This window comes from Bufo bufo, chromosome 2 (assembly GCF_905171765.1).
Source record: "Bufo bufo chromosome 2, aBufBuf1.1, whole genome shotgun sequence".
Lineage (NCBI taxonomy): Eukaryota > Metazoa > Chordata > Amphibia > Anura > Bufonidae > Bufo > Bufo bufo.
Genome location: NC_053390.1, coordinates 310,548,311 through 310,562,537, shown reverse-complemented (window position 1 = coordinate 310,562,537; position 14,227 = coordinate 310,548,311). Strand labels below are relative to the sequence as shown.

Sequence of the window (14,227 nt, the reverse complement as noted above, 5' to 3'; positions counted from 1 at the left end):
CAAAATGGGGTCACATGTGGGGTATTTATACTGCTCTGGCATTCTAGGGGCCCCAAAGCGTGAGAAGAAGTCTGGTATCCAAATGTCTAAAAATGCCCTCCTAAAAGGAATTTGGGCACCTTTGCGCATCTAGGCTGCAAAAAAGTGTCACACATCTGGTATCGCCGTACTCAGGAGAAGTTGGGGAATGTGTTTTGGGGTGTCATTTTACATATACCCATGCTGGGTGAGAGAAATATCTTGGTCAAATGCCAACTTTGTATAAAAAAATGGGAAAAGTTGTCTTTTGCCAAGATATTTCTCTCACCCAGCATGGGTATATGTAAAATGACACCCCAAAACACATTCCCCAACTTCTCCTGAATACGGCGATACCACATGTGTGACACTTTTTTGCAGCCTAGGTGGGCAAAGGGGCCCATATTCCAAAGAGCACCTTTAGGATTTCACAGGTCATTTACCTACTTACCACACATTAGGGCCCCTGGAAAATGCCAGGGCAGAATAACTACCCCACAAGTGACCCCATTTTGGAAAGAAGACACCCCAAGGTATTCCGTGAGGGGCATGGCGAGTTCCTAGAATTTTTTATTTTTTGTCACAAGTTAGTGGAAAATGCTTATTTTTTTTTTTATTTTTTTTTTCATACAAAGTCTCATATTCCACTAACTTGTGACAAAAAATAAAAAGTTCCATGAACTCACTATGCCCATCAGCGAATACCTTGGGGTCTCTTCTTTCCAAAATGGGGTCACTTGTGGGGTAGTTATACTGCCCTGGCATTCTAGGGGCCCAAATGTGTGGTAAGGAGTTTGAAATCAAATTCTGTAAAAAATGACCTGTGAAATCCGAAAGGTGCTCTTTTGAATATGGGCCCCTTTGCCCACCTAGGCTGCAAAAAAGTGTCACACATCTGGTATCTCCGTAATCGGGAGAAGTTGGGGAATGTGTTTTGGGGTGTCATTTTACATATACCCATGCTGGGTGAGAGAAATATCTTGGCAAAAGACAACTTTTCCCATTTTTTTATACAAAGTTGGCATTTGACCAAGATATTTATCTCACCCAGCATGGGTATATGTAAAAAGACACCCCAAAACACATTCCTCAACTTCTCCTGAATACAGAGATACCAGATGTGTGACACTTTTTTGCAGCCTAGGTGGGCAAAGGGGCCCACATTCCAAAGAGCACCTTTCGGATTTCACAGGTCATTTACCTACTTACCACACATTTGGGCCCCTAGAATGCCAGGGCAGTATAACTACCCCACAAGTGACCCCATTTTGGAAAGAAGAGACCCCAAGGTATTCGCTGATGGGCATAGTGAGTTCATAAAACTTTTTATTTTTTGTCACAAGTTTGTGGAATATGAGACTTTGTATGAAAAAAAAAATTTAAAAAAAAATCATCATTTTCCACTAACTTGTGACAAAAAATAAAAAATTCTAGGAACTCGCCATGCCCCTCACGGAATACCTTGGGGTGTCTTCTTTCCAAAATGGGGTCACTTGTGGGGTAGTTATACTGCCCTGGTATTCTAGGGGCCCAAATGTGTGGTAAGGAGTTTGAAATCAAATTCAGGAAAAAATGAGGAGTGAAATCCGAAAGGTGCTCTTTGGAATATGGGCCCCTTTGCCCACCTAGGCTGCAAAAAAGTGTCACACATCTGGTATCCCCGTACTCAGGAGAAGTTGAGGAATGTGTTTTGGGGTGTCTTTTTACATATACCCATGCTGGGTGAGATAAATATCTTGGTCAAATGACAACTTTGTATAAAAAAATGGGAAAAGTTGTCTTTTGCCAAGATATTTCTCTCACCCAGCATGGGTATATATAAAATGACACCCCAAAACACATTCCCCACCTTCTCCTGAGTACGGAGATACCAGATGTGTGACACTTTTTTGCAGCCTAGGTGGGCAAAGGGGCCCATATTCCAAAGAGCACCTTTCGGATTTCACAGGTCATTTTTTACAGAATTTGATTTCAAACTCCTTACCACACATTTGGGCCCCTAGAATGCCAGGGCAGTATAACTACCCCACAAGTGACCCCATTTTGGAAAGAAGAGACCCCAAGGTATTCGCTGATGGGCATAGTGAGTTCATAAAACTTTTTATTTTTTGTCACAAGTTAGTGGAATATGAGACTTTGTAAGAAAAAAAAAAAAAAAAAAAAAATCATAATTTTCCGCTAACTTGTGACAAAAAATAAAAAGTTCTATGAACTCACTATGCCCATCAGCGAATACCTTAGGGTGTGTACTTTCAGAAATGGGGTCATTTGTGGGGTGTTTGTACTGTCTGGGCATTGTAGAACCTCAGGAAACATGACAGGTGCTCAGAAAGTCAGAGCTGCTTCAAAAAGCGGAAATTCACATTTTTGTACCATAGTTTGTAAACGCTATAACTTTTACCCAAACCATTTTTTTTTTACCCAAACATTTTTTTTTTTATCAAAGACATGTAGAACTATAAATTTAGAGCAAAATTTCTATATGGATGTCGTTTTTTTTGCAAAATTTTACTACTGAAAGTGAAAAATGTCATTTTTTTGCAAAAAAATCGTTAAATTTCGATTAATAACAAAAAAAGTAAAAATGTCAGCAGCAATGAAATACCACCAAATGAAAGCTCTATTAGTGAGAAGAAAAGGAGGTAAAATTCATTTGGGTGGTAAGTTGCATGACCGAGCAATAAACGGTGAAAGTAGTGTAGGTCAGAAGTGTAAAAAGTGGCCTGGTCTTTCAGGGTGTTTAAGCACTGGGGGCTGAGGTGGTTAATTTAACACTGCATAACGACTGCAATGACTTAACACTGCAACCTGTGGGAGATTCCTATGGAGCTTTGCAGCTATGACAAGTCTCAGACTCCAGGCCTGAGGCTGCCATAGCAACTTAACGGCTCTCTTGTTCTTGGCACGGGGGAGCCATTCAGGCTTCAGGAGTGCAGCGCATCTGGAGTTTCACCGCTCAGGTGCCATAGTCGCAATTGACTACATTATCTGAGGGGTTAAATGTGTGTGATCGACATCATCGCCGATCATGAACATTGTCTACGAGTGTCTGCTGTGTAAAACAGACTGCTATGGTGCCCCCTCATAAGCGGAGTTTAAACCTGCACTCTAAATCCGCACAAACAATTTTGCAGATAGCAAAATTCACATGGCAGGTCAATTTTCACCCACAAAATTTCCGCACCATGGAAATGTTATTTTGAAAATCTTAAATACTCAGCTGGTATTGAATTGTTCGAAGTCTGGTTTACAGTCACTAAGGTTGAGTTGTCCTCTCTCTACCTCTTGACTTCAAGTTTAAAACTTGGTAAAATGTCAAGGGGCTCAGCTCTACTCACTCTTCTGACAAACAGCTAAAGATTATTAGATGGCCACAAGTCAGTAGCTATCACTTTCCTATGGTTACTTCGATATTATAGTGGTCTCAGGCTTTGGCACTGCCAATACTGATCAAGCCTGTATCATGAATGGTCAGCTTTTTCGGTGTTGTTTCATGGAGTTTGTATGTTCTCCCCGTGTTTGCGTGGGTTTCCTCCGGGTTCTCCGGTTTCCTCCCACACTCCAAAGACATACTGATAGGGACCTTAGAGTGTTAGCCCCATTGGGGACAGTTGGATGCTAATGTATGTAAAAGCGCTGCTGAATATAGTAGCGCTATATAAGTGCATAAAATAAATACAAATATAGATGCCCTAAGTTAACGAGGCCTGATGTTTGTAAGACAGTAGGGTGTGTGTAGATCTCGCCCGTTGAGGAATTCTGGAGACATCTATCCAAACTGTTGAAAGGGAAAAGTGGGGCAGTCGCTCTGGCAACCAATTAGATTGCAGCTTTCATTTTAAATAGAGCCTCTAAAAAGGAATAGGTGAAAACTGACTGATTCCAATAAACAACTACTCCACTTTATCTATTTTGCACCATTTTTGATAAATCTCCCCCACTGTGCTCAAAATACAGACTAAGGAGCCACTTACCCTGAAACAATGTTATAATTGAGGGCTGGGTGATCTTTAGAGACAGGAGGGACAAGAGGGTCAGGATGCCAATCGTCAATTAACTCTTCCTTCTCCTGCAAAACCAATAACAAAATGATGTCTATAAAATCTCATTTGATTTTTTGCAGAAAATGCTTTAATTGTCCTATTCATCTACAGGCCATTTGCAGAAATCCATGCAGGTGCTGTAGAAACAACCCCATTCAGATGAGTGGAACGTATTTTCAGTAGCAACATTTTCGTCAACAAATCTGCTGTGTGTGAATAGGCACTTATTCCAGGGTTGAACAAATCTCAATGGTCAGGTGACCAATGGCAGAATTGATATGTATGGGAATTTTTGTTGTGACCTGAATACTTTATAAAAAAAAAAAAAAAAAAAATTAAAAAAACACCCTGGTAAAGCTGACCCCACTGCTCTAATTAGTTTGAGCGAACTTAGATACGAATTTAATTTCAGGAAATTTCCTCATGCTTCATGGTAACTAAAATTTTTTATCTGAAATAGAGGTTAACAAAACATACTCACCTCATCCATTTGATCACAGAGAGGCAGCGCACGGCCATCTCGATTGAAGGAAGCGTGCCAAATCTCTTTTGAGGATGTGGCGACGTCATCATGTCAGCGCACAAGATTTGGCACATTTTCTTCAATCAAGATGGCCGCAACGGCCTCTCCGCGATCAAATGGATGAGGCGAGTATGTATTTTTTATTTTAAACCCTGATTAACACTTGAAAGGACTCAATGTGACTCTGAGGCCACTATCGGCATTGAACTGAGGGGTTCACTAACCAGGGGTGGCACGATCGCTGTCCCCATCATATCGCCCGTTACATACATTGGAATGTGATTCCTGCCGAAGTACTTCGTAACAAATTGACAAAGTCAAAGTTTGGCAAAGCAGCCAAATCAAATTTTTCGCTCATCACTCTGATGCATCTTTTCATAGCTTCTGCAGCCAACAAGAAAGATTAGAAACATTTTGAGGCATTTTCCTGGTCCTTCATTCCAATGAGTACGGGCGATAGGTGAGCTCCGAGGCAGGAACGGATGACAACTGTGAGGAGCTTCCATACAGAAACTGCTCTCTGCTCTGCATTCTAGCTCAGGCATCCTGCTGTCATTAGGACGAATTCCATGTGAAGGAATCTGACACCGACCATTTTAATTTCTCTACTGATCGCCCCCCAGACAATGACACATTTTCTTTATATTTTCAGGTTTTTGTTTCCCGGAGAACCCCCTTAAGGAGAGCTTAATTTAGATTTTACACATCAACTATTAATGCAACGATCTACACAACAAAGGGGTTATCCGATTTCAGAAACAACCCCTCCCCCATCGGTAATATACTTACCCTACTCCCCGTGCCACTCCTGGTCTCTGCACCGCCGCTGCTGCTTCTCCCTGCACACTGATGAAAACATCTGGTGTCGGGGGGAGCAGCCAATGGCAGGCGGGGATGAGCCTCCCTAACATCATCCGCGATGCTAGGGAGACTCTTCCCAATTCCTGCCTGCCATTGGACGCTCCCCCCCCGACACCGGATGTTTTCATCGGTGTGCAGGGAGAAGCGGCGGTGTGGAGACCAGGAGAGGCGCGGGGAGCGGGGTAAGTAGATTACCGATGGGGGGGGGGGGGGTTATTTCTGAAATCGGATAACCTCTTTAACAAGCCATGATCTTTTTTTCATTACCTTTTCTGTAAGGTCAGATCGTTGCTGGAGTTTATAAGTCTTGGAAAATATGAGACGAATAATCCACAAGATAAGAAACCCTTCAAGTATCAGGTGATATGCAGGTGCCTGAAAGAATCCAAAATGCAAAAGCAGTGTTAATAGCACATCTCAGGAACCAGTACTGCCATATCTGTACATGTCACCTCTACGATGGTGCCCTTGCTGAGGGCATATTATAGTGACAGACTCACCAATTTGTGGGCTACAATTCAGTACTTTTACAGTACTGACAGGACGAACCTCGGAGCGCGCACTGATGAGACTCATGGCTCCGCCGTCCCCCTGACTGGCAGGTTTCTTTCACGTTAGGCCAGTCTCAGATCAGTGTGTTCACACAGTGAATTCTGCTTTTGACCGGACGCCATTATAATGATTTATATTGCTGTGTGTCTCTGCCGGACCCTCAGCTGTAATAATCTGTACTGACAGCATTGTGCAATTACAAATCATTACAGTGGAGGTCGGGCAGAGACACACAGCATAATAAATCATTATAATGGCATCCAGTCAAAGGAGCAGAGTTCACTACAAGAATTCACGCTCTGCGCGCAGTGAACACACTCATCTGAACTTGGCCTCACACTCAGGAGCGGGCCATCTCCCTCGCAGCGCTGGAGTGTGCTGCGAGGCTCGCCCTGTCGGTACTTTAAAGGACTGCTGAAATCAGGTCTGTCACTATACTATGTTGCCCTCAGCGAGAGCAGAAGACAGGTTCCCTTTTAAAATAAAGGAGCTCATTTTCGACTGTGGCCATTTCCTAATCAACTATTATTCTCGAACACTGGGCCCAAAGACAGCAAATCTCTCTCCAGCCCAGTACAGAATTCTACAGCAATAAAGCAATTCACTGTAATCGAGGGCAAAGGGCAGTGAACTGTCATAATGAGCACGCTACAGAGGAGCTCAGCAGATTGAGCTTTTTATGGGAAAAGACTCAGTATAAATTATTTGGATGAATTTTTTTTTGACGTAAATCCCTGCTTACTGAATGAGACTGAATGGACCGTCTCACTATGACTTAGGACCTGACAGTTGTGTAGTGAGATCACCAAAGAAACTCCAAAAATGTACTCCACATGTTGTAGGACCCGCACTCTACAGACAGGATACGGACACCGGTACAGAACGACTGCAGTGTGGAGAAACAATGAGCCAGCGTGCGGTTTTACTGCAGGTTAGCTTCAGATGACTCCTCGAAGAAGCAGAGCTAGCGGTGCATGGGCTCCTAGATAGTATATGACACTGTACACTGAGTCCAGCATTTAGCCGAGTCTTAGGCCCCTTTCACAAGAGCGTGACGGATTAGGTCCGGATGCGTTCATTGAAACTCGCACCATTTTGCAAGCAAGTTCAGTCAGTTTCGTCTGCGATTGCGTTCAGCATTTAGTTTTTTTCCACGCAGGTGCAAGGCGTTTTGATGCGTTTTTCACACCCGGGATAAAAAAAACCGAAGGTTTACAAACAACATCTCTTAGCAACCATCAGTGAAAAACGCATTGCATCCGCACTTCCTTACGGATGCAATGCGTTTTTCACTGAAGCCCCATTCACTTCTATGAGGCAAGGGCTGCGTGAAAAACGCAGAATATAGAACATGCTGCGATTTTTACACAACGCAAAAGTGATGCGTGGAAAAACAGCGCTCATGTACAGCGCTCATATTAGGGCTCTTTCAGACGAGCGAGTTTTCCGCACGGGTGCAATGCGTGACGTGAACGCATAGCCCCCGCACTGAATCCTGACCCATTCATTTCAATGGGTCTGTGTACATGAGCATTTGTTTTTCACGCATCAGTACTGCGTTACGTGAAAATCACAGCATGTTCTATATTCTGCGGATGCAATGCATTTTTCACTGATGAAAAAAGCATCAAAACGCTGTGCACCCACGCGGAAACAACTGAACGCAATCGCAGACAAAACTGACTGAACTTGCTTGCAAAATGGTGCGAGTTTCACTGAACGCACCCTGAACGCATCCGTCACGCTCGTGTGAAAGAGGCCTTATTGACTTCATTTTAGGCCTCAGCACACGACCATTGCTGTTTTGCGGTTCACAAACCACAGATCTGCAAAATATGGATACCAGCCATGTGCATCCCCCAGTTTTCTTGGTCCCGATTATAGAAATGCCTATTCTTGTTTGGAGAGACTGACCATGCCCCTTCCCCACCCTTGCCACACCCCATTTCAAGGAAAGTGGCGAGGTGGCGTAAAATACGAGAGATGCTATATTTTTTTTAAAAGTTGCAAACACATAGTTTGCAACTTTTTAACACCACTTTTCAGGCACAAGGGAGATAAGTAATCTAACCCTTAGGCCCCTTTCACACGGGCGAGTATTCCACGCGGATGCGAGGCGTGAGTTGAACGCATTGCACCCGCACTGAATCCTGACCCATTCATTTCTATGGGGCTGTGCACATGAGCGGTGATTTTCATGCATCACTTGTGCGTTGCATGGAAATCGCAGCAAGCTCTATATTCATCGTTTTTCACGCAACGCAGGCCTCATAGAAGTGAATGGGGCCGCGTGAAAATCGCAAGCATCCGCAAGCAAGTGCGGATGCGGTGTGATTTTCACGCATGGTTGCTAGGTGACAATGGGGCTGGGGACCCGATCTGTATTATTTTCCCTTATAACATGGTTATAAGGGAAAATAATAGCATTCTGAATACAGAATGCAAAGTAAAATAGTGATGGAGGGGTTAAAAATATATTAAAAAAATTAACTCACCGAGTCCACTTGATCGCGTAGTTGCGGTTCTCTGTCTTCTTCTGTAATGTTCAGCTGCCAGCTAAGGACCTGTGGTGACGTCACATCACATGATCCAATCACATGGTCCCTCACCATGGTGATGAACCATGTGATTGGACCATGTGATGAGCACAGTGACGTCATCAAAGGTCCTATTCCTGTGCACAGCAAAGAAGAAGACAGAAGAGATGCCGACTGCGCGATCAATTAGATTAAGGCGAGTTAAATTATTTATTTTTTTAACCCCTCCAGCGCTATTGTACTATGCATTCTGTATTCAGAATGCTATTATTTTACCTTATAACCATGTTATAAGGGAAAATAATACAATCTACAGAACACCTAACCCGAACTTCTGTGAAGAAGTTCGGGTTTGGGTACCAAACATGCCGATTTTTCTCACGCGCGTGAAAAACGCATTACAATGTTTTGCACTCGCGCGGAAAAATCGTGCATGTTCCCGCAACGCACCCGCACCTTTTCCCACAATGCCCGTGTGAAAGAGGCCTTAGTCTCTCCACTCCTTTTTCACACGGAAAGTACATTAAAATAATAGTGAATTTGGTTTTACAGGCCCCATTCACTCACAGGGTAAAAAAATCTACTGCAGATTCAAGGCATGCCGAGAACAGGGGCGGACTTGCCATAGACCCTACAGGGAAGTTTCTCAGTTGGCCAATGCCCACTCAAGGCCTCCTCATGGCCGCCAGTCTGGTACATAACAATCTGATGCTCTCAGCAGTAAGAATAAATTATTTTGGAGCAACAAGTACTTATGTAGCTGTAAAGTGGGAGGAGGTGCCCTCCTGAACTCTACTGTATTGCCATCTTTAGTTTCATACTGTGGCGTGGGCAGCTGTACATTGTGCTGCACTGTGGTATCTGGTTCTGCTGGGGCAGTGGTATGCACTGTGGTATTTGGTTCTGCTGGGGCAATATTTTTTGCTGCACTGTGGTATTTGGTTCTGCTGTGGTGGTAGTAGTATGCACTATCGTATTTGTGTCTGCTGGGTCAGTATTTTGTGCTGCACTATCGTATTTGTGTCTGCTGGGGCAGTATTTTGTGCTGCACTGTGGTATTTGGTTGTGCTGGGGCAGTATTTTGTGCTGCACTGTGGTATTTGGTTGTGCTGGGGCAGTATTTTGTGCTGCACTGTGGTATTTGGTTGTGCTGGGGCAGTATTTTGTGCTGCACTGTGGTATTTGGTTCTGCTGGGGCAGTATTTTGTGCTGCACTGTGGTATTTGGTTGTGCTGGGGCAGTATTTTGTGCTGCACTGTGGTATTTGGTTGTGCTGGGGCAGTATTTTGTGCTGCACTGTGGTATTTGGTTGTGCTGGGGCAGTATTTTGTGCTGCACTGTGGTATTTGGTTGTACTGGGGCAGTATTTTGTGCTGCACTGTGGTATTTGGTTGTGCTGGGGCAGTATTTTGTTCTGCTGTATGGTATTGTGGGCCTGTCTACTTCTGTTGCCCCACCTTCTGTCACTTTGGACCCACCTACAACAACATGGCGCCACTTTTCTTTTTTTTCCCAACGCCACTTTAAGTTCCCAGTCTGCCGCTGGCAGCAGATCTTAAAAGCAGCACTGGTTGGAGGCGGGGGGATTTCTTGCAGCGAATAGCAGACCGCAACGAGTATGAGCCTACCTAGCAGCGGCCATGCAGGTATCCGGAGCGACGTGAGTGCTGGGGAGCAGGTAGGTATAAAGAATACGAGGGGCCTGGGCACTGGGAGATATTTTAGACTTTGGATATCCCCTTTAAGATGTATTATACAGCCCGATGTGGCAGATGATTGTCCGGACGGAAGCGTTCTGTCCCGGCAATTGCCTGCTCTCTAGTGGAGGAGACTGCTGCTAATACATGGAGCGATCTTTTAAAATGTCAAAAGATTTGGATTGCTTGATGATCGAAAGTTTGCTCGATTATCTGGCAATTGGCGGCAGTACTACACTAACGTGCATTCATGCGAGCACTCATTAGCGATTATCTGCAGAAACATCGGGCAGTGTAATACGGGCTTTATTCCTGGGACCAAACTGACAGGACTTTTACTTTTCTGGGGAGACTCAGTCCTAGGTATGAGGCCTCACGCACACAACTGTATGCATTCTGTGGTCCGCAAAATGATCGGACACGGACCAATTCATTTATACGGGGCTGCAAAAAAGAAAACAGACAGCACATGGATGGCGTCCGTGTGCTGTCCGCATCCGTATAACTGTTCTGCACATTATTGCTTATGCCCTATTCTTGTCCGCTTTGGTGACAAGAATGGACATTTCGGCTTATGAGGCCTAGTTCACGTCAGCGTTTGATCAGTGATTTCCATCAGTGATTGTGAGCCAAAACCAGGAGCAGATCTTTCCCTTATACCTTCCCTCTTTAGGCTCCAATCCTGGTTTTGGCTCCCAACCACTGACGTGTGAACTCGCCCTGACAGGGAGAAAACTGCGGATTGCACACTGAAGGTATCTGCAACGTGGACATGGTCGTAAGCATGTGGGTGACTTATCAAAAGTGGTCTAAAGGAAAACTGGTGCCGTTTTCCATAGCAACCAATCAGAACCCACCTTTCATTTTGCAAAGAAGCTCCAGAAAACGGAAGGTGGAATCCGATTGGCTGCTCTGGGCAGCTGAGCCTATTTTCCTTTACAACACTTTTAATAAATCGCCCCCTTTAGGAAGCTGAAACGTAGACGCCCTGTCACTGGGGAAGAAAGGTTTACACGGCTCCTCAGATCAATCATCAAATCATACCATAACTGGAAGAAGAGCTGATCCTCCTGAAGACCAATCAATAGGACAACCTTCCTTCATACTGAGCCATTAGGACTACGACTCCAGCTAGAAGCAGTACTGCGCCGTATACAGACCAAAGTACACGTCAATGGGAAGATTCACCGCAGGAGTGGCCGCAGATCACCGAGGGGACAGAGCCACGTGGTCACAGTTCCCAGAAAGGGACATCTGTGATGAGACGACCCCTTTAAGGCCGCCTGCACACGGGTGCGGGCGAATGCTCATATGATCCACACAAATTTCCGTGCGGATTTATTTGCATTTCTGCAGCACATACGAACCTAAATCCGCAATGTCAAACAGCGGTTTCTGGGGCGGATTTGATGCGATTTAGCCGCAGATCTCACCCTTCCATCGAAGAGGGTAAAATCTGCGGCTAAAACCGGATGCATAACTGACAAGATATTTAATTTGAAAAACGCAATACTAGTCAATTTTCACACTGAAAAAATCTGCAAAGTGTACATGAAGTTAGTGTAAACTCATACACTTCGCTGGTACTGTAATAGCCTGCGGTTTGTGCACACGGGAATCCACGCAGAAAAAGGTGCGCAGGTGGCCTAAGGGGCTTGACCGATCAGAGACACTGGAATTTTGCCGGTGTCCTACATGGGCCACACAGATAACACAGGGGGAGCTGCTGCATAGGGCGCCGTCTGCTCTGGTGGACCGCACTAAGGGTACTTCCACACTAGCGTTAGAAGAATCCGGAACTGCCTGCCGGATCCGGAAATCCATAGACAAACGCATATCTTTTTTTCCGGATCTGTTAAACTTATTCATTGAAATACCGGATCCGTCTTTCCGGTATTAACTGAAATAATGGATCCGGTATTTAATTTTTTCAAAGCTAGAAAGAACTGCGCATGTCAGACCGGAGAACTGGATCCGGCAATTTCCGGAACACTTGGTACCGGATGTGGCATTAATAAATTTCAATGGAAATAAATGCCGGATCCGGCAAGTGCGGTAGTGTTCCGGGATTTGGGCCAGAAAAAATACTGTACAAGGGACGGAACAGAAGACATCCTGATCCAATCAGAATGCATTAGGACAAAACTGATGCGTTTCTTGTATTGAGAGCCTTTACCGGATTTCAATACCGGAAAAGAATAACGCTAGTGTGAAAGTACCCGCAAATTGCGGATCCACAAAACACGGACACCGGCAATGTGCATTCCGCATTTTGCTGACCGCACATCGCCGGCACTCTCATAGAAAAAGCCTTTTCTTGTCCGCAATTGCGGACAAGAATAGGGCATGTTCTATTTTTTGGCGGAACAGAAGTGCGGATCCGGATGTGGACAGCACATTCCAGCCCCATTGAAAATGAATGGGTCCACACCTGTTCAGCAAAATTGCGGGACGGATGAGGACCCATTTTGCGGTCGTGTGAATGGACCCTAACTCACTTAAATAAATAAACGCCATGTCACCGGGATTTTGGGTATAGAGCTGAGGACATGGGTTGCTAGATGGCCGCTAGCACATCCGCAATATCCAGTCCCCATAGCTCTGTGTGCTTTTATTGTGAAAAAAAACAACGATTTGATACATATGCAAATTAACCTGAGATGAGTCAGAGCTTGAAAATATGACTCTTCTCTGGTCACACAAGTAAGATATGACTCTTATGTATCAAATCTTTTTTTTTTACATAATTAAAGCACACAGAGCTATGGGGACTGGGTATTGCGGATGTGCTAGCGGCCATCTAGCAACCCATGTCCTCAGCTCTGTACACAAAATCCTGGTGACAGGTTCCCTTTAAAGGGTACTCAGCCAGGTAATATAAAAGTTAGGACAGGGGATAGCTATAGATGGCAGCTAGTCCCAGCAGGTCCCATAGAGGTGAATGCTCTACCTGCCACTGCCCCAGCATTAGGACAGGGGCTGACTTGACATTACTGGAATAGCCCTAAAGAGTAACTGAATGAAACCCTATGGAGGTAGACGTGGCCACCCGCATGCTGCCTCAGGGTGGTACTGCCCGTCACCCTGCTCACCTGACACGGAAGTCACTGCAGTATCACCAGCGCCCTGACCGAGGAGGAGAGCAGGGCACGCCGACCCGCAGAAGTAGTGGCCTCCCCTCCTCAGCTGGACCCACTCACCTCATAGAACGCCTGCACCATCTCCACCAACACCCACTGCTGACTCGCCGCCATGATTCCGGAGAGGCCGAGGCCGTAGCGTAGCTACGAGAAGCCGGACGCTTCCTGGACTGAAAGTGACAGAGGTCGGTGGGCGGGGCTCTGGGAGAAGCTTCGTGGACATTGGCGGTTACTAAGTGACGTCATCACACGGAAGAAACTAGGCAACAATCCCAGTATCCAAAGGAAATAGGGCGGGGCCTCTGCTGCTGCTGGCTGTGAGGAGAGGCCGGAAGTGGAAGACGTGAGAGTCGGGTGTGTTGTTGCTGTGGTAACGGAAAGAAGCAGAAATAGGCGCTGATTGGAGGACGTATTCAGGCGGTTAGATAGAAATCTTTGCTATAGGCACTAGGCAGGCAGGAGCTAGGCCTCTTCACAAGTCGCTGATGACGTCTGTGAAGGGTCTCTGTGTGCTGACCCTATGCCACAGGAATTTCTAGAGCAAAGATGGAGGCCCTCAGTATTCTGTCAGTGGTTTTCACATACCCATAGACTTCAGTGAGCGTTTGGTCCACAAGTTATATGTTCATGTCTCCGTTGTTCTACCTCTGGTCATTAGAAAAACAAGGGGGTGTGAATAAACACATTGAAATCAATGGAAATGACCGTGGAGAACATGTCCACGATGTACTGATGTGTGAACAAGGCCTTATATGAGCAGACATCCCAACCTGCAAAAACTCATTTCAGGGAGGTGCACTTCTCATTTCAGGGAGGTTTTCTTTTTTTTTTCTTTCACAAACTTTTTACTACATTT

At 45.2% G+C, this 14,227-nt stretch overlaps 1 protein-coding gene across 1 annotated transcript in view; it reads right to left on the bottom strand.

Annotated features, from left to right (window-relative positions):
* The window catches only part of SPTLC1 (serine palmitoyltransferase long chain base subunit 1), a 65,435-nt gene extending 51,742 nt beyond the window's left edge, over nt 1-13,693 (bottom strand). Inside the window, exons 1-3 of the mRNA XM_040416939.1 lie at nt 13,432-13,693; nt 5,713-5,820; nt 3,993-4,087 (exon numbers count right to left, since the gene is read on the bottom strand). Coding sequence (XP_040272873.1) covers nt 3,993-4,087; nt 5,713-5,820; nt 13,432-13,485 — 257 coding nt within the window. The 5' untranslated portion in view covers nt 13,486-13,693. The remainder of the gene's footprint in view (nt 1-3,992; nt 4,088-5,712; nt 5,821-13,431) is intronic.
* Between the last annotated feature and the right edge of the window lie 534 nt (nt 13,694-14,227).